The 19,578-nt window shown below is 52.1% G+C and overlaps 2 protein-coding genes across 3 annotated transcripts in view; one reads left to right on the plus strand and one right to left on the minus strand.

Moving 5' to 3' along the window:
- On the plus strand, positions 1–18,290 carry DHX38 (DEAH-box helicase 38). 2 transcript variants are annotated; one of them, XM_021093856.1, is made up of 28 exons: positions 203–367; positions 1,852–1,935; positions 2,894–3,233; positions 3,597–3,784; positions 4,345–4,449; positions 4,993–5,140; positions 5,275–5,393; positions 5,549–5,625; positions 6,069–6,224; positions 7,019–7,180; positions 7,387–7,494; positions 7,850–7,962; positions 9,410–9,547; positions 9,907–10,093; positions 10,239–10,424; positions 10,796–10,936; positions 11,231–11,341; positions 11,431–11,547; positions 11,723–11,830; positions 12,232–12,344; positions 12,964–13,172; positions 13,274–13,428; positions 13,854–14,009; positions 14,102–14,236; positions 14,416–14,541; positions 15,039–15,134; positions 16,524–16,645; positions 17,835–18,290. In XM_021093856.1, the coding sequence occupies exons 3-28, from the start codon at positions 2,911–2,913 to the stop codon at positions 17,917–17,919; spliced, it is 3,684 nt and encodes a 1,227-aa protein (XP_020949515.1). In that variant the 5' UTR covers positions 203–367; positions 1,852–1,935; positions 2,894–2,910; the 3' UTR covers positions 17,920–18,290. The 2 variants fall into 2 exon arrangements, with proteins under 2 accessions (XP_020949516.1, XP_020949515.1); XM_021093857.1 differs by lacking the exon at positions 1,852–1,935 and having other exon boundaries at positions 1–367.
- Positions 16,652–19,578, minus strand: part of PMFBP1 (polyamine modulated factor 1 binding protein 1) — a 116,230-nt gene continuing 113,303 nt past the window's right edge. The window contains exon 25 of the mRNA XM_021093858.1: positions 16,652–16,965. Within this exon, the coding sequence (XP_020949517.1) occupies positions 16,901–16,965 (65 nt within the window). The 3' untranslated portion in view covers positions 16,652–16,900. The remainder of the gene's footprint in view (positions 16,966–19,578) is intronic.

Genomic DNA, 19,578 nt, shown 5'->3' on the forward strand with positions numbered 1-19,578 from the left:
CTTGTTAAACATGGCCGATCCCACCCCGCATTCCAATTAGGGGGCTGCCCAACTCTTAGACTAACCGTGATTGGTCGCCAAGAGACTCGGAAGTGTCTGTAATAAATGTCTTATCCCAGCCTCAGCGGAGGACCGTCTAGTCCAACAAGCGTGGTCCCCTTCCGCCCCGCACTAGGAACTCGCGTTTTCCGGGCTGATCTCGATGGTATCTTTGGACGGATAGAGGGGACCGCGCAAAGTATTATGGGACAACGATGGCCGCTTTCAAGGTGCGGGTTTTGGCTTTCTGAGACGTTCTGAGCGAGGAGTGGCTGCGCCAGCGCCCCAGAATCCGGGACAGAAGGTCTCGAGAGTCGGGCGTGGTGAGGTGAGTGTCCCTTCTTCCTTTCCGACCTTTTCTTACCCAGTCGTGGTGGCTCCAGGCAGCGGATATTGGTCCCTCTTTCGGGTTTGGGCCTAGACTTGGGAATCCTTGTCTTTGTCAGCCAGTGTGCCTTATTCGCTGTAGGGATATTGCGCAGGACAGCCTGCCGCGGCCTTCCTCTTTATTCTGATCAGATCCTGCATTTTGGTGCGTCCCCGCTGAGGTCCAGGGATGCTGCCCTGGGCGTCACCTGCTCCCTTCCTTAGGCCTCCGCATTAGCCCACTCCCAGACGGACTCCGAACCCAGTAGGGGTTCTTTGGGCTTCCTCTTCTCTGTCACAGTGGTATCTCTATCAGGCGATATCCTCTGCTAGAATGTCAACTCCAAGAAGGTCTGGACTTTTGTCTCTTCTCTTCTCTATCTCTAATGCCCAGAACAACGACTGGCTCACAGAAAGCTGTCAGTGAATAATTATTGAATGAATATATTCAGTTTCTTTCTTCACTATTTTCCTTATACCTCTTGTGGCTTCTTTACCATTAATACTTATTCGCAAAACAGCAGTTAACTCCTCAGCCACTCGTTGTCCTGTCAAACTCTTTTTCCTGTGCTCCTAGTACCTGTCCTTGCTGTCTTTAGGAATTTCTGGCTCCCTATCTCCTTTAATCAGTTTAAACTTGTTCATTCATTAATTCTTCACATGGTTCTGTTGTAGGCACTGGGCGTAGTAGTCATTAAGACAGACAAGGTTCTCCTGCATAAAATGACATACTAGGGGTATTTTTTCTAGTTCAGACTACTGAGCAGAGTCTGTATGTCCTACCTTCCTGGATTTGCTCACATGAGTACAGATATCACCAGTAGGTAGCTTTCCCTTTTCCCTTCTACCTAATGGCATTTTTTTTAAAATTTTTTTTGTCTTTTTGTCTTTTTGTTGTTGTTGTTGTTGCTATTTCTTGGGCCGCTCCCGCGGCATATGGAAGTTCCCAGGCTAGGGGTCCAATCGGAGCTGTAGCCACCGGCCTACGACAGGGCCACAGCAACGCGGGATCTGAGCCGCATCTGCAACCTACACCACAGCTCACGGCAACGCCGGATCGTTAACCCACTGAGCAAGGGCAGGGATCGAACCCGCAACCTCATGGTTCCTAGTCGGATTCGTTAACCACTGCGCCACGACGGGAACTCCCCTAATGGCATTTTTAAAAAAGGAAATTCTTGTTTCTTTGACCATACTATGTGTTGTCTGTTTGGCAATATTCTTCTAGAAAGCTCTGCATGTTAATTAAAGCTGGGCACAACAGTCTGGATTCTGGTGGTACCCTAGCACTTGATAGTTCTTTGCTTCACTGACTTGTTGGAATGAGGGAAGTTAGTCAAGCATTCAGAATATTTATAAGTAGATGGTGTATAGTGGGAAGAAAAAGAGGAGTTTGTTACAAGTTGAGTGCCAGGAAATCTTACAGTTACCTAAATACTTTTTCAGAAGTACCATTCCCAAGCCTGATGCTTCTCATCAACATTTTTGGAGAACATGAATTGTCATTAGACAGATTTCAACTGCCGTGAGGTAATTCTTTTCTACTGAACTTACCTGGCCCAGAAAATGCGTTTAAGTATAGACTGCATGGATAGTAGCCTTATCAACATCTCTGCTCCGCTGTAGCTGTAGTTTAAAAGAAGGGAGAGGAGGAAGAACTTACGTAGAAAAAACGATGAGGGATCCAATCAGTGTCTAGGAGCACAGCAAGTGAAATAATGTAACAGCCACATTTCTGTAACTCTTTATGGTTACAGAGTGCTTTTACTAAACTTTCTTGTTTGATTCTCACAACAACTCCAAGGATCAGATAGAGCAAAAAGTATTTTCACTTTGCAGATATAGAAGTTATGCCTAGGAGTTCATGCTTTGGTGCAGTGGGATCTGCAGTGGCAGGGGAGCAGGTTGGATCCCTGGCCCATCACAGTGAGTTAAGGATCTGGCGTTGCTGCAGCTGTGGAGTAATTTATGACTCTGGCTTGGAGTCGATCCTGGCCTGGGAACTCCATATCCCATGGGGCTCTCCCCCCCATAAGTGGGGGAGGAAATTATGCCTAACTGAAAGTTAAGTTATTTGCTTACAATCACACAGGCAGAAAATGTCAAGGGCCTGGATAGTAGAGATTTCTGATGTTAAATCTAGTGGTGTTATCCTTATACTCCCTTTTGAGATACCACCATGCTCTAGTAAGTATCTCTTAGTGAGGTCTGTTCTTGCCTGGATGCTGCCCTCTTGGATCCAGGTGTGTCTGTGTGTGCGTGCAAGTATCTATTTCGGATGTGTGTTGGGGTGGGATTAGGAAGATCTTTTGAGATTGTCAGTGACTTGATGGACAGGTCTTGGTTAAGAGGTAATTAAAGGAATTTTGGTCCTGGAGAAGAGGTCAACGCACCAAATATGCATGTGGCTACAGTTACTCTGGGATATAGCACAGTCAAGCCTTTCCTCTTCTTATGTCTAATGCCAAATGGTTTGTTTTCCTTTCAGAAATCTCAGAGCCTGTCATGGAGGACACCATCGAGGATGCCTCCCTCCACCGATTGGAAGGCACTGATGCCGACTCTCAGGTTGGCGGTCTTATCTGTAAAACCAAAAGTGCAGCTAGTGAGCAGCACGTCTTTAAGGCCCCTGCTCCCCGCCCGTCATTGCTGGGACTGGACTTGTTGGCTTCCCTGAAAAGGAGGGAGAGAGAGGAGAAGGATGATGGAGAGGATAAGAAGAAGTCCAGAATCTCTTCCTACAAGGACTGGGAAGAGAGCAAAGATGACCAGAGGGACGCTGAGGAGGAGGGCAGTGACCAGGCTGGCCGAAGTAGCCGAAGAGACAGGTAAAGGCCTTAGGGTGGCTTGCCCTAAAGGCAATGAGAGTGGAGCCCAGAACATAACATTCTGTGTTTATCTCTCAGTGTTCCTGTTGGACATTTAGGATGTTTTAAATTGTATGTTGATTATATCACATGGAGGGTAAATAGGAATTGATGTTTTCTTCAGATTTGGAGGAACCGTTCCAAGGCGACCATAGAGTAAAATGATGGAGGTTAGAAATGCTTACGATTGTCACCATATGCAAGCCTGCTGCACCAGAGAGAGAAAATGAAAAAGGCCAGATCACTTGTTTGGCAAAGCCAACGGTTTGAGGCAGGTTTTCCTTCTCTGGACAAGCCTTTTACCAGCTTCCCTGCCTGTTTCAGACATTATCGATCGGCTCGGGTAGAGACTCCATCGCATCCTGGTGGCGTGAGTGAAGAGTTTTGGGAACGCAGTCGGCAGAGAGAGCGGGAGCGGCGAGAACATGGCGTTTATGCCTCGTCCAAAGAAGAGAAGGATCGGAAGAAGGAGAGGCCTCGGGATCGAGATGGCGACCGCAAGAGAGACAGAGGTAAAGGGCCCGGCAGAGTTCCTAGTGTCTTGTCAAGTGCCTGCATTAACGTGTTGGCCTTTTCCTGTTGTTGGGGTTTTTATAACGCCCATTAGTTAGGGAGCTCCATTTGGAGACTGTCAGCCTGGTTGGTATTGAGACTAGTGGGCAGTTAAAGAAAAGAGCTGTTACTTGCAACACAGCTCCTTTGCTCTATTTTAGTGTGGAAGTTGATGATAAAGGGGGCAAAGGGTAGTATGTTTGAGAAGCCAGTGTTTGCGCTCTATAGCTTGTGGGCTTGTAACTATTAAGTAGTTATTCATTATAGACTTATAACTACTATTTTTTGAATTCTTGCAGGGAAATAACTGTTACTGTGAGTTTGACACTTTCTAGCGAGTAACTAATTTTTGTCCTTGAAAGAATGGGCATGTGTGAGTTTCAGGAGGCCATGGATTGCGTTAGAGCAGTGAGGTTGCACCTGTGAGTGAGTGGGTAGGCCTGTCCTTCTCTAGGGCAAAGAGGGGTGGAAATTAGGACAGGGCATGTGTTTTCTAAGCTCTGCCTGTAACTCTTGACAGATGAGCGGGATAGAAGCAGGCACAGCAGCAGATCAGAGCGGGATGGAGGGTCAGAGCGCAGCAGCAGAAGAAACGAGCCCGAGAGCCCCCGACACCGGCCTAAAGGTAGTCCGCCCTGTTGACTGATTTATGAGGGCCGAGTATGTGAGAGGCAGGGTGCAAAACTCTATCCTCATTGGGATTGGGTCAGAATTCCTGATTCTACTGTGAACTTCTTGAAATACTTGCTTCTGAGTCAGTAGACTCAGTTGGCAGAGGCGTGGACGTCTCAGTCCAGGTGGATATGGTCTCTTAACGTGATGTGGCAGTTTGCTGAATGGTCCGTTTTCCAAATGGTAGGAGAGAACAGGGAGTGGGGGTGGGGTGGGGGTGGGGGGAGGCAGAAGAAGGATTTTGTTACAAAGATATAGGTGTATTCAAGAAGAATGTTGACAGATAAATTGGATAGTCCTTAAAAGGTTATAGACACAGGTGAAAATTGGACCATTAAAATTCATATATCTTTAGAAGCTCTCAAAACCGTCTTATCCATTGCAAATAAGTTCCAAGTTTATAAATAGTAAAAGGAAGAAATTTGGAGAATTGACTTTCGTCTAGTGGCTCTAGAGCCAAGTCTCAGTTAAATTAAATGTGTCTTTTATGCTGCAGATGCAGCCACCCCTTCAAGATCTACCTGGGAGGAAGAGGACAGTGGCTATGGCTCCTCAAGGCGCTCGCAGTGGGAGTCGCCCTCCCCAACGCCTTCCTATCGGGATTCTGAGCGGAGTCACCGGCCATCCAGTCGGGATAGGGACAGGTGACATTCTGGGCTGAACAGCCCAGGTCCTCTGGGTGGGTGGCACAGGGAGCCTGTGATTGGGCCTGGGGTGCAGGTGGTGGATACGCCTCAGCCTAGTGAGGTTTGGTGAGGCTGGTTGCACTGTTCCCCAGGTCTGTGAGGAGCAGGTACTCGGATGACACACCTCTGCCAACCCCATCTTACAAGTACAATGAGTGGGCCGATGACAGAAGACACCTGGGGTCCACCCCACGTCTGTCCAGGGGCCGAGGTAAGGCAGGGTGGAAGTGGGAGGCAGGGAAGCAGGGTCACCATCTGGTGGGGTGGGACAGAGCTGTCCTGGGGCTGTGTGGCTTGTCAGGTCTCTCTGAGGCCACTGGGGATATACGGCCTGAGCAGACTGATCTTCTGCATGTTCACCCTTAGGAAGGCGTGAGGATGGCGAAGAAGGAATTTCGTTTGACACGGAAGAGGAACGGCAGCAGTGGGAGGATGACCAGAGGGTAAAAACCGCATCTCTGAGGACCTGAACGAGGGGTGGTGGCCATCTGTAGGTGCGTGGGTGACGGGTGTCAGGGCACAAGGGTCATGGGTGCCACTCTAGTGGAATTGGACGGTCTCAGGAAGCCTGAGCCGCTTTCTGTCCTGAAGCCTGGAGTCTTTCCAGGAAGAGGCTCCATGCTGAGACTTCTCCCCTGATGCAGGGCCAACCTAACTTTTATAGTTGTGTGCTGGTGCCACCTTGTGGTAAATGTAAGAAGTGCTGTCATGGCCTGCACTGTGAACTAAGCTTCACCTCTAGGTGGCTCTCCTTCCAGCAGGGTGGCCTCTGCTGCCCCTTTCACAAGGGTGGCTCCACTGCACCCATGACTTCTTACTAAACATTCCCTCCCATTCTGGCCACATCTTGCACCTTGTTCTCATGGCTGTGTCTTTTGCGCTGCAGCAAGCCGACCGGGATTGGTACATGATGGACGAGGGCTATGATGAGTTCCACAACCCCTTGGCCTACTCCTCTGAGGACTATGTGAGGAGGCGGGAGCAGCATCTGCATAAACAGAAGCAGAAGCGCATTTCGGCTCAGCGGAGACAGATCAATGAGGTGAGGCTCCCGAAGCAGGTGGAGTAGATTCAGCTGGAGAAGCGGCAGGTCCCCTGTACCTGCTGATGGCACAGCTCGCCTCCCCATTACTAAGTGGCAGAGGTTGTGTTATCTTTGGAGGTAGAGGAGTGAGTGAGGAACTTCTCAGTAGCTTTAAGAAAACAGCCCGGAGTTCCCATCGTGGCTCAGAGGAAATGAATCTGACTAGTATCCATGAGGATGCAGGTTTGATCCCTGGCCTTGCTCAGTGGGTTAAGGATCTGGTGTTGCCATGAGCTGTGGTGTAGGTCACAGACGCAGCTCAGATCTGGCATTGCTGTGGCTGTGGCGTAGGCTGGTAGCTGTAGCTCCAATTCGACCTCTAGCCTGGAAAGCTCCATATGCCACAGGTGCGGCCCTAAGAAGACAAGGAGAAAAAAAGAAAAAGAAACCGAGCCAGAGCATAACTTCTCTCTTTTGCAGTACTTCCTGGAGGGGGACTGTTGATGAGAACTGGGAGGGTGGGACCCGGCTCTATGGTCTTTGTGTCCTGATTGAGGCCGGGGACAGTCGCTGTTTGTGTATCCATAAGAGGTTCTGACTTTGATGTAAAGGGCTGCTTCTTGGAAAAAGTACCACAGGTGACTTGGGATTCGCAGCTCTGTCTCAGGAGCCCCACGGTCGAGAGACCTGTGACATCTCTGCAGCCCCCACGGCCCTTCTGTCAGGACCCGAGGTGTCACCGCCATGCCTGGGACCTTGCAGGATGACCTTGCGGTTGCAGCTGAGTGTGGCCTCCTGTTGTGTCCTCACAGGATAACGAGCGCTGGGAGACCAACCGCATGCTCACCAGCGGGGTGGTGCACCGGCTGGAGGTGGACGAGGACTTCGAGGAGGACAGTGCAGCCAAAGTGCATCTGATGGTGCACAACCTGGTGCCTCCCTTTCTGGACGGGCGCATCGTCTTCACCAAGCAGGTGAGGCTCCTCTGTGGTCTGGGAGACGACAGCCCAGGGGGACCTGGAGTGGAGGAGGGAAGCAAGAGGAAGGAAGGTGGAGGAAAAAGCCCCATGATGACGGGGTAGGGTAGCAGCCTTCGTTTCCTAGTGCCGGTGCCAAGTGGACCTTCTTGTTGAGGTTCATGAGCAGTGCGGAGTTTCTCTCTTTCCTCCACCTCCTGCAGCCTGAGCCTGTGATTCCAGTCAAGGACGCCACTTCTGACCTGGCCATTATTGCTCGAAAAGGCAGCCAAACGGTGCGGAAGCACAGGGAGCAAAAGGAACGCAAAAAGGTTTGTTTCTCATCACCTGGGGCCAGGGAGTCTCTACATGTGTCTTTTTTTTCCTTCTCTTTAAAGATGGGTTCTCAGGTAGGGTTCCTCTTGGTGGTTGGAGGACACCTGTGGGAGAAGAATCAGCCTCCAGGGGAGGGCATCGAGTTCCCCCCACAGGGCCTCGCTGAGACCGCCCAGGGCCTGGTGACTCGGGGGCAGCAGGCCGAAGACTGGGGGACAGCAGCTTGGTGCCACCGCTGCCCTGTGGGAACTTACCGCCTGCTCCTTGAAGCCTGTTGTCAGACGGGGTTGGTTTTCTGTTGACCACATTCATACTACGGGGATGGAGTGATTGTCTTTGTGTTTTTTTCAGGCTCAACACAAACACTGGGAACTGGCTGGAACCAAACTGGGAGACATAATGGGCGTCAAAAAAGAAGAGGAGCCGGATAAAGCTCTGACAGAGGACGGTAAAGTGGACTATAGGTGGGTGTCTCGTTGGCAGCGGGTGCCTCTGTGGACAGGGCCACAGGGGAACTGATAGGATTCGTCACTGGCAATAGGAAAATGAAGATGTCACTTTGAGTCTCTGGTCCCTTCCTCTTGGTTTCTCTCCTCTACCATTTTCAGCTTTTCCTAGATAACCTTCTTACTGCCCCCATTGCTGCTGTAGGAGCTTGCTCTGTGCGAGCAGCACAACACACCTCATAGCTGCTGATCATTGGAAGCTCACGGCGATCTCGTGGGACAGGTGTTAGCATTCCCATTTTTCCTGTGAGGAGGTTGAGGCCCAGGCGGGTTTGGAGTCACCCTGCCAGTAAGTGGTGGAGTGAGGTTCACGCCCAGGCAGGCTTGCCTCGGAATGCATGCTCTCAGTCACTCTGCTAGAGTGCCTTCCAGACTTTTGGGGCAGCAAAGTGCACTAGGCCCTCTTAGATTTTGGTCCAACATGAGGAAGAACTATTTTTAACAGAAGTTTGAAAATAGAAGGGGTTGTCTTACCGGGTGGTGACTTTCCTATTCATAGGGGCTTTTAAGCAAATGGGCAGTAGCTGCTTATTGGGCTTCCCTCATTGTGTAGGTGGCTGAACTGTAATGTCCCTTCTGAGTCTCATCCTTTGAACTCCTGTGGAACTGTCGTCTGGGTTAATAATTCTCCCTATCCTGTGAGAAATGAGCAGTTAATGCTATTGATCCACCCTTGTTAGTCTCTGGTTAACCTAATCCCACAGGTATTAACTGTTAGCTGACCAGGAGTGACTGGGACATTAGAAAGCTTGCCAGAGTATGGGGTTGATCCAGTGGAGGCAGAGTCCCCTGGGGAAGGGGCGGGTGGAAATTGTACAGTAACGTAGGTAAGGCAGGGCTGGTGCCTGTTTGCTGCACCGCCTGGCTAACCTACTTGGTGCTTTGGAGTCTGGGGATGAGCGTTGGAGCGTTGCGTGGAAGCTGTAGGTCAATGTCAAGTGGGATTGTTCGCACAGTTCTTTGTAAATAAAGCCTTACAGTCTCTGCTGCCCCAGGGAGTCTGACCTTGGTCCTGACTGTAACCACCACTCCTCTTTCCGCCCTTTACGTGTGGTGCCGAAGTTGCCTGAGGTTGTTCTGTCCAAGGTAATGAATGAGCTGTGCATTTCAGCTCCTCTTCTGGCTGAACTCTTTCAGGGCAGGGGACTTGCCTACCTGCTAATCTGCAAGTCCTCAGAGCCCAGTGCAGCTGTCTGTCCCGGGGGCGTTGAGCAGGTTGTGGGTGATGGATCGCAGACAGTCCCTTAGCCCAGAGGAGACGAGCAGCACCTGGCAGCTCTAGGGTCTCAAAGATTTATGGCACAGTTGAGGCAGTTCTCACTCATGGTATAGGAAGGAGGGCAGTAACCTAGGCTGGAAAAGGCGGGAGACCCAGCAGGGCACTTAGGCTGCTGTGTGTTCTCAGGACAGAGCAGAAGTTTGCGGATCACATGAAGAAAAAGAGTGAAGCCAGCAGTGAATTTGCAAAGAAGAAGTCAATTCTGGAGCAGAGGCAGTACCTGCCCATCTTTGCTGTACAGCAGGAACTCCTCACGATTATTAGGTAACTTCATCCACGGGCCAGGACTCTAATATTGAATCTGGTGTCCCTTTGTCTCCTGTGTGTGCTCTGTAGCTGCTTTTCTCTGGGGCATGACATCTAATGGAGAAGGGAAAGGATTTTATCCCTGACCTGGGTGCCCTGGGCTCTTCTGCACGAAGTAAGCAAGATGACATTGATTTGTTTTAGTTCACTTGTTCAAACCTCTCCATCTTCTAGACTTTTCAGGCGTTGTCTTAGTATGAGACTGTTTTCCCAGGGAAATCCTCTCTAAGCAGGGATGCTCCTTGGACAGCTGGATGTGCAGAAGGGAGGGGCTTTCCGCTGGGGCTGATTCACCCTTTGTCTTCTCTCCCTTGCAGAGATAACAGCATCGTGATCGTGGTTGGGGAGACAGGGAGTGGGAAGACCACTCAGCTGACCCAGTACTTGCATGAAGATGGGTACACGGACTATGGCATGATTGGGTGCACCCAGCCCCGCCGGGTGGCCGCCATGTCGGTGGCCAAGAGAGTCAGTGAAGAGATGGGGGGAAACCTTGGCGAGGAGGTGAGTGGCCCTGAGGGCTGAGCTTTGGGCTGTCACCTGGCGAGGTCTATCATTTGAGCCGATCTGCTGAGGCCTGGACCCGGCTTGCCGGGAGCTGGTGGCGAGCTCGTGCCCAGAGCTTCTGCACCGTCTCTCTGGCCTCCAGGTGGGTTACGCCATCCGCTTTGAAGACTGCACTTCCGAAAGCACCTTGATCAAGTACATGACCGACGGGATCCTGCTGCGAGAGTCCCTCCGGGAAGCGGACCTGGATCACTACAGCGCCATCATCATGGACGAGGCCCACGAGCGCTCCCTCAACACCGACGTGCTCTTCGGGCTGCTCCGGGAGGTGAGGGCTGCGGGTCCACCCCGCTGCACCTGAGGGGCCTGGGCTGGCTCACTGGCACGAGTTTGTGACCGAGGCGCTCCAGGTGGGCTGCGGCCTCCCCAGGGGAAGCTGAGAGGATCGCTGACCAGGCCACAGTTGCCCCCGAGGCCCCTGGTTGCCGAATTCAGACCTGGTGGTGTGGTTTACTCTCTCGCTCAACCAAGTGACTCATGGCTCTTCTGGCTCTGGCCCCGTGGATTCAGTCCTCAGGATTGTTGCAAATCTAATGAGCTCTTTGTCAGCTTTGGCTTCTGTGATGCTGATGAGATTGGAGGGTGCAAGCCAAGGGTCCCAGACCTGTGGGGAAGCCTCTAACTAACTTCTTCTGTTAGGTGGTGGCTCGGCGCTCAGATCTGAAACTCATCGTCACATCGGCCACTATGGATGCCGAGAAATTTGCTTCCTTTTTTGGCAATGTCCCCATCTTCCACATCCCTGGTCGTACCTTCCCTGTTGACATTCTCTTCAGCAAGGTACTGAGGCCCTTTTTTTTTGGACTGACCTCTGGTGAGGAGCCAGTTGGGGAGGGTGGGTGTGGTACTGGGTTGGGAAAGGTTTTGCATGCAGGACTCTGCTCTGGGGAGGTTTTATTTGGTTATTTCTTCGGAGTGGAAGTACAGGGTCCAGGCAGGGCTGCCAGGCCCACCTGGAAGTGCCGCAGCCCTGAGAGTCTAGTCCCCGCCCAGGGACTGGGCTGTCGGTCCCCGGAGGGGTCCCTGGCCCACGTTCCCCAGCTCTCCTCTCTAACGGCCCTGGCTGGTTTGCAGACCCCGCAGGAGGATTATGTGGAGGCCGCAGTGAAGCAGTCCCTGCAGGTGCACCTGTCCGGGGCCCCCGGGGACATCCTTATCTTCATGCCTGGTCAAGAGGACATTGAGGTGCGTGCCTCAGTCATGACTGCGAGGGACGGGTGTGTCCTTCATGTGAGGCTTGGGGCTCTGGTGTCTCACGGCCTCTTTGCCCTCAGGTGACCTCAGACCAGATTGTGGAGCACCTGGAGGAACTGGAGAACGCACCTGCCTTGGCCGTGCTGCCCATCTATTCCCAGCTGCCTTCTGACCTCCAGGCCAAAATCTTCCAGAAGGTGTGACAGCAAGAATGTCTGTTTTGGCTCCCCCAGCCTCCCTCGCCAGGAGGGCAGGAGAGAGGAGCTGTTCTTTCCTGGCGGGGCTGGGGTGTGCCCTTCGCCTTGCATGGTCCTTCCTACCTGAGGGCCTACAACACAGCCTTCCTTCCCTGCACGTCCTGTCTGGCTCCAGGCTCCGGATGGCGTTCGCAAGTGTATTGTTGCCACCAACATTGCTGAGACATCTCTGACTGTCGACGGTATCATGTTTGTCATCGATTCTGGTTATTGTAAGTTAAAGGTAAGAGGAGACACAGGCACTGGAGCCCTGGCCCTTCCCTCAAAACTAACTCGGCCCAGGGGGTGGGAGTGCAGGCCCTGGTCCTCGGCCCTCCAGTGAGGATTGCTTGTGAAGTGGTGTTTCAGCGGCTGACATTTACTGAGTGCTGATCTTTCCGTGTGCTTAACTCATTCGGTCCTTGTGATAATGCAAAGTGCACAGTGTAAATGACTCAATAGGGATCATGGAGCTGGTGTTTAGGGGAAATTTCTTGAGGTTCCTGGTCCCAAAATATGGCTGCCTGCGTCACTAAGATCCTTTACTCTGTGATGTGTAGCTGCCAGGGTTTGTCTCTGTGTGAAGGATGCCCCCCCTTTCCCTCTTACTTTGTGCTTAATCACATCTTCGCTGCTCCCTCCTAGGTTTTCAACCCCAGGATTGGCATGGATGCTCTGCAGATCTACCCCATCAGCCAGGCCAATGCCAACCAGAGGTCGGGGCGAGCTGGCAGGACGGGCCCAGGTCAGTGTTTCAGGTAGGAGTTCTGGGCTGCCTGCTTCCCGGGGTGGAGCCCAAGTTGGGGCAGGCAGGCTTGGACTGTGAGCCGCCTGAGAGATGCTGCTGATCCTAGAGGCTGGGGACCCATGGAGGGCCTGCCCCTGTTGGTTCCCTCATCCTATGCTGCTGAGTGGAAGAAGTCACCTCTCCAGGCAGCCCTGGGGGTGAGCAGCCTTGGGTTGGAGGAAGACCTCTGTAGAATGTACCTGTAGCAGGTGACCAGTAATTGCAGCCTTCCTCCCCCAGGAGATACGTTTGAACACATTACATCATGGGTTCTTTTTCACTTCTCCAGTTATTCTGTCTTTCTTTTTTGTTCTGTTTTTAAAAAATAATGGATTCACTACAGAAATTCAGAAAATACAGGGGGAAAAAAAAAAAAGAAAAAATTTAGCCATAATTCTAGTCCCAGGATCCTTGGTTCCAGAAATGAAGCCAAGCACATAGGACACTTGAGCAGACAGTGAATTGGCAGGACTGAGTTTTTAATAGGTGGAGATTTGTGATTCAGAGAGAAAAGGAGGTGGGGGAAGGCAGGAGGCTTTTCTCTGCACTGGCTGCTCTGGGTGCACTGCCCATGGCGTCGGTCCCTGCAGGCTCTACACCCAGAGTGCCTACAAGAACGAGCTCCTGACCACCACGGTGCCTGAGATCCAGCGGACCAACCTGGCCAACGTGGTGCTGCTGCTCAAGTCCCTGGGGGTGCAGGACCTGCTGCAGTTCCACTTCATGGACCCGCCCCCGGAGGACAACATGCTCAACTCCATGTATCAGCTCTGGATCCTCGGGGCCCTGGACAACACAGGTGCTGCGGCCAGGAGCTGGGCAGGCCTCATGGGCTCTGGTGTCTGGGTTCTCCCTCTTCTGGCACCGTATCAGTTGGCTAGATCTGCTCCTCTGTCCCAGGTGGTCTGACCTCGACTGGGCGGCTCATGGTGGAGTTCCCGCTGGACCCAGCCCTGTCCAAGATGCTCATTGTGTCCTGCGACATGGGCTGCAGCTCTGAGATCCTGCTCATCGTCTCCATGCTCTCGGTCCCAGCCATCTTCTACAGGCCCAAGGTGGGAGATGCTGCCCAGCGCGTCTTCCCAGAGGCCTTGGCGGTTAGGGGCTTGAGAACGGTTGAGAGAGGGGAGTGGTTTCTCTCTGTATTGTATTAAGATGAACGGAGGGGCAGGAATCAACGTTTCCAAAGAGGGATTTTGCTGTTTTATGTTAAGCAGTAGGGGAAGGGATGGGCTAGATCCGTTGCTCTCAGGGAGAGTTTGGAAATATTCGCAAGATCATTTTTTCCTAGTATGGTTGTCCCAGAGCCCTCACATTTTAGATGAAGTATTTCGTTTTAAACTAATTTTTTTCTATGTTGTCAGGCACCATATGGATGTGTTTTAAGTTGTGTGTGCGAGTGGGTGATAGTGTGGGATGGCTCTTCTCAGTAGGCCTGGACTCCCCTGTGCTTGGAGTAAAGGCCCTTTTTCCTCCCCAGGGCCGAGAGGAGGAGAGCGATCAAATCCGGGAGAAGTTTGCTGTCCCTGAGAGCGACCATCTGACCTACCTGAATGTTTACTTGCAGTGGAAAAACAATAATTACTCTACCATCTGGTGTAACGATCATTTCATCCATGCCAAGGCCATGCGAAAGGTGGGGGCACTGGCCCAGATAAACCGGGTGTCAGGACGAGGGGTGGGAGGCAGGGGAGAGGGCTCTGCTTGTCCGCCTGTGTCCTGCTCTAGGTCCGGGAGGTGCGGGCTCAGCTCAAGGACATCATGGTGCAGCAGCGGATGAGCCTGGCCTCGTGTGGCACCGACTGGGACATTGTCAGGAAGTGTATCTGTGCTGCTTATTTTCACCAGGCAGCCAAGCTCAAGGTGAGCCCCTTCCTGGCCTGATGCTTTGTACCAGGGCAGAGTTCTTCCTTTCTCATTGTACAGCCTGCAACCCTGGGGCTCCCCCAAAAGCCGGTGTCAAAACAGTATGAAGGGATGGGGTAGCTGGCCAGGTGTGGGGTGTTTTGCTGATGCGGTCACCTGCTGGGTCTCTTCCCTAGGGAATTGGGGAGTATGTGAATATCCGGACAGGTATGCCTTGCCACCTGCATCCCACCAGCTCCCTCTTTGGAATGGGCTACACCCCAGACTACATTGTTTATCATGAGTTGGTCATGACCACCAAGGTGAGTCTTTGCCGAGGCAGCTTGCATGACGTAGGCCCACCGGACTGGGCCAGGCCTTTGTAACCCTTGACTCCTGTGATGACCTTTGAGCTTAGGAGCCTTGAAGCCACATGCGTTGCTTTCAGGGGAGTTGGTTTTCAGTCGGCTGTTTGGGGAAATGTATACAGAGTTGTCCTCTAGATTACAATGCCCTTGGCTGTGCTGGCAGGATTGTTTCCTGCTTGTTGCCTGGGACAAGCAACCCCTTATGCTGTTGTTAGAAGGGTTTTCTGAGGGGTGGGCCTTTTCTTTTAGATACCAGGGAGCTTTTTCTCAAGCATGGAGGAATTTGGGTGGGAGAAGGGATTAGAATTCCAGTGTCTAGGGCTTTTCCTTGCTTTTTTCAGTCTCACAGGGCTGGGGGCAGGGGCCCTTCCCACAGAAATCCTGATTGTGGGAGGGACACCTCAAAGCAGTGGCCCTTCTGTGACCGCCCCCTGTGGCCCTTCTGCTTGCAGGAGTACATGCAGTGTGTGACTGCTGTGGACGGAGAGTGGCTGGCAGAGCTGGGCCCCATGTTCTACAGCGTGAAGCAGGCAGGAAAGTCTCGGCAGGTAAGGATCCTGCACTCTTCTCAGGAGGGCCTGTTCGGCTCTGGGGTCCCTTTTGCCCTCGGCCTGGTATCAAAGGTAGAGCATCATCTGACTGCCCTTATTCTCCCTCAAACATCAAAGCTGTGATCCAGCAGGCTGGTCTGTCTCATGTCCTCCCACCTACTCCAGTTGCTTGATCTGCTGAGCCTTAAAAAAACAATTATGGAAAAGTCCAAATGTCCATAAAACTGGAAAAAAACAAGCCATGAATTCCTCATGTAGCCTCCGTAATCATCAGCGTTCTGCCACCTGTGTTGCTCTCATTCCCACCCCCACTCCACGCACATCAGTTTTTTTCCTGGGATATTTTAAAGGCCGTCTCAGACAGTGTGTCTCTTCACCCACAGATTCTCGAATGTGCATCCCTAAGAGGACTTTAAAAAAATTAAAATATAACCTCCCTGGAGGCTTAATCTTTAATGTCGCCTCAGTCTGCCATCTGTTTGGTTTCCCTTTTTATCTCAAGGACAATAACTGACATGATTAAATTAGGGCCCAAATACTGAAATTTGGCATATATGTTAAGTCCTTTGTTCTGGAACAAGCTGTGCCCTCACCCTTTATGGCAGTCATTTATTGGCGAAAACAAGTTGGTCATCTTGTAGAATGTTCCATGTTCTGTCTTGGGCTGATTGCTTCCTCAGGGTGTTGTTTAATTATGCCTCTATCCCGTGTTCCTCGTGTAAATGAGAAATTAATCTAAAGCGTTGGTTAGATTCAGGTTCAGCTCTTCGGAGCAAGGATGCGTAAATGCACGTAGTGCTGTGAACTTCCCTTTAGATCCTGTCGGAGGCACCTACGGTCTGGTGGTCCCACTTCTCATGATGCAGAGATTGCTCAGGGGCTCCACCTGATCCCTGCAGTATAAATTCTCTACCTACTCCTCAGTCTCCTGATGGTCTTAGTGTCCACTGGTGGCCACTGCCTGGACCCATTATTTTGGGTTGCAGAATGTTGTGGACTCTGCTCCCCCCTTCTCAGCATGGCCCTTCCCACACTGGCCTGCACACATCTTCCCATGTCCATCCTCTCCAGCCAGATGTCACTTCTTCCCTATTTCCTGTACTTCCTGGCATGGCTGTGAACTTGGTATGAGCATATAAGCATATGCTGAATTAAATGGAGCCCTGAGGCATGCACAGTAGGGTTAGTGCTGAATTGTCCAACCTCTGTCTTGAGTCTGTGAGAAAAAACAGCTTTGGCCCTGGTGCTCGGGCAGGGAGCTGTGTGGCTCTGCCCCAGGAGCTGGCGCTGGCTACCCAGCACCTGGCTTGCACCAGGGAGATGAGTGCAGACCAGACCTCCTCACCTGCCGGTCCCCAGCGACCCCAGTACTTCTCCCTTCTCTAGGAGAACCGCCGACGGGCCAAAGAAGAAGCCTCTGCCATGGAGGAGGAGATGGCGCTGGCCGAGGAGCAGCTGCGGGCCCGGCGGCAGGAGCAGGAAAAGCGCAGCCCCCTGGGCAGTGTCAGGTGAGCTTTGGCCTCGGGGCCCTGGCTGGGGTGGAGCCCACGTGCTGGACCAGCCAGGCTTTGAGGCAGGGTTGTTTTAGGAGACATTAAATGTGCAGAGATGAATGGGTGACAAGCTGACTGTGGTCATCTGGAGACAGGGGAGGAGTTCCGGGCACACTTTCAAGGGGTGTAATACAGCTCCAAGTCCTGGTCGTCGTCGTGTTGTGTCGGGGCCCCCAGGTGGCCTGGAGCAGCAGAGGGGTTCTCACAGCTTTACCGACAAGCCAGGGCTCGAACACCATTAGGAGAGAGCTGGGGAGAGCCCTGGGCTCCCGCATCTGTGCCGGTGTCGGAGGTTAGATCAGACTGCACGGGTGAAGGGCAGAGTCCCTGCAAGACTGCCTTCACCTCAGTCATCACCTACAAGTTGGGGAGTCCCAGGGTCACCCTCACTTCCCACCAACTTGTTACAGATTTGGGTTTCCCACAGTTTATAGCAGAAGGACAGAGTCAGAACCAACCAAAGGGAGAGACGCATAAAGTGAGGTCTGAGCGTCACTTCCGTTGTCCTCAGGGCCGCAGGACCCTCCTGGCATACCAGGGGAGCTCACCAGAGCTTTGGGGCCCAGAGTTTTACTGGGCTCCCATTTCCTAGGCATGTGGCTTGAATCAGCACCCATGTGCTGACTTAGTTTCCAGCCCATTTCAGAGGCCAGGCTGATGGCACCAGGCTCAGAGCACAGCCCTCTCGTCACATGGGTGGTTTTTCTGGTAGGGCGGCCACCATCCTGAGTCATTTCATTTGCATAAACTCTCAGATGTAGTCTGAGGGGCCACCGTGAATAACAGAGACACTCCAGTCCCTTGGGAAATACCAAGGGTTTAGCAGTTACCTACAGAAGCTGGAGTAGTGGCCTGGTGAGGTGGCGGGACGGCTGCCTGCAGGCTCTCCTAGGGGATCTGAATGGAGTTGTTATCAGGTCCATCACAGCCTGCCTCAGGGACTATCAGAAAGAGGTGATATCTTGTTCTGCTCCTGATCACAAATGGGGAGGCAAGGGGAATGGGCATGTGCTGGAGGAGAAGACCCCGCAGCCCCAAAGTCTGCTCACACACTGTTAGAACCAGCGAGGCCTCGGGCTCCTACTGTGTATCCTGGTCGGAGTGAACAGCAGCGTGATTCCTAACCCCTCTGCTGTGTCTCCAGGTCTACAAAGATCTACACTCCAGGTCGGAAAGAGCAAGGGGAACCCATGACCCCTCGCCGCACCCCAGCGCGCTTTGGGCTCTGAGCTGAGGCTGTGCCTGCAGAGGAGGGGAGCCAGGTGTTGAGTCCTGAGCCCTGTGGCCGGAGCCCCTGGGCCTGCTGACAAAACCCTTTCATCTGTGAACATCGCGGCCTCGGGGGCACCTGTTGAGGCCAGGCCCTGGCACGGAGGAAGTGGGAATTCCTCAGTGCAGGCGCGGGCCGCTGCCAGGACCATGAGAGGTGGCCGGACCCACCATATCCAAATAAACTGTGTCTGGGACACTTGGTGTATAAATGACATGGCTGTGACTGTGTTTTTTAAAATTCTTGTGTAAAGCAGCACAACAGACCTAGAGGGATTTGTAATTTGGTTATAATACAGGATTTGGAAATAAATTTATTGTTTATAAAATGTTATTGCATTTCTGACTCTTCCTTTTCCCCTCACTGCCCTAAATCACGTATAGAGGACAGGCAGAACCCCAGCCGGACTTTCGTCAGGTGGATCCTCCTAGAACCTTAGCTTGCCCTTATTTCTCTTCTCCAGGCAGTGCTTCTTAGAGGAGGGGTTGACAGGGTGGAACACAACTGACAGGGAAGGAGAATGGCCGGGGGCACCAGCGCCTGGCAGGTCAAGCTCTGAGGGCACCCAGCTGTTCCCGAGGCTCGCAGGTCTGGGCAAGGCCATGGTGGTGGCCAGGAAGTGGTAGGAAGCTACCCACCCTCTGCCCTCAAGCCACGAGTGGGTTGGCTGCTCTTTTGCTCAGAATGGCAGACGTTTCTATGGTTATGTATTGTATATTAAGGGAAAATACTGTAAAATGTTGCTTATTGATTTTCACCTAAAAGATGATCCTTACACTGGAGTCACTGGTCTTTTATTTAGCTGCCTCAACAGTCTGCTGAGGCGACGCTTTGGGTATTTGATACGTGGTCACCTCCCTAGGACCTGGCTTCTGGCAGGTGTGCTGATTGGGAGGTCCTGTTGGGGCTAACTCCCTGACAGGCCTGGGGCTCAGAAGCACCCGGATTCTGGGCCAACGCTTTGTGAGAACTCCTGGGGCCTGGATCATGCTGTTTCACCATTTCTTACCATTTCTTCACCATTAGTTTCACCATTTCTCACTCTATTCTTGGGATTTGAATTTCTGTTATAAATCAATATAAGCTAAAATTTAAGTCAATTTTATGGATGGGTTTGGAAGCCAGTCTTGGCCAGTCAGCTACCACCTCCTACTTCCATTCTTTCTATCTCTAACTGCCTTTATTGGGAATGCAGTTAGAAACTGACTTTCACAGCTCTGGAGTGAAGAGAGGGCTTCCTGGCCACTTGCCTGGAGAGGCTTCTAATCTTGGCCCTGGGTTCAAAGGCTAGGAGAAGCTGTCTACCTGCCCTGTGGAGAGATATAAGCTAGGGATGTGATCTGTTTTCACACTTGGGCTCAGGATGCAATACAACAGTTAGAAGACTGAAGTTCCATTTAATGGCTTTGTCACTAAAGACGGACCTCGGTCACAAACTCACCTTCAAGTCCCTTAGATAAGAAAAATGAGGCCGGAGAGGTTATGAAAACCGTGAGTCCAATTCAACCTTCTAGTTTAAAAGTGAGGAACACCTAGTCAGGCATATGTGACGTCCATGGGTGCCACAAGATGACTGGGGAGACTCCCTGCCCCTGCCGGCTCTACCTAAAATCTGTTT

The sequence above is a fragment of the Sus scrofa genome, chromosome 6 (genome assembly GCF_000003025.6).
Source record: "Sus scrofa isolate TJ Tabasco breed Duroc chromosome 6, Sscrofa11.1, whole genome shotgun sequence".
In the NCBI taxonomy this organism is placed as follows: Eukaryota; Metazoa; Chordata; class Mammalia; order Artiodactyla; family Suidae; genus Sus; species Sus scrofa.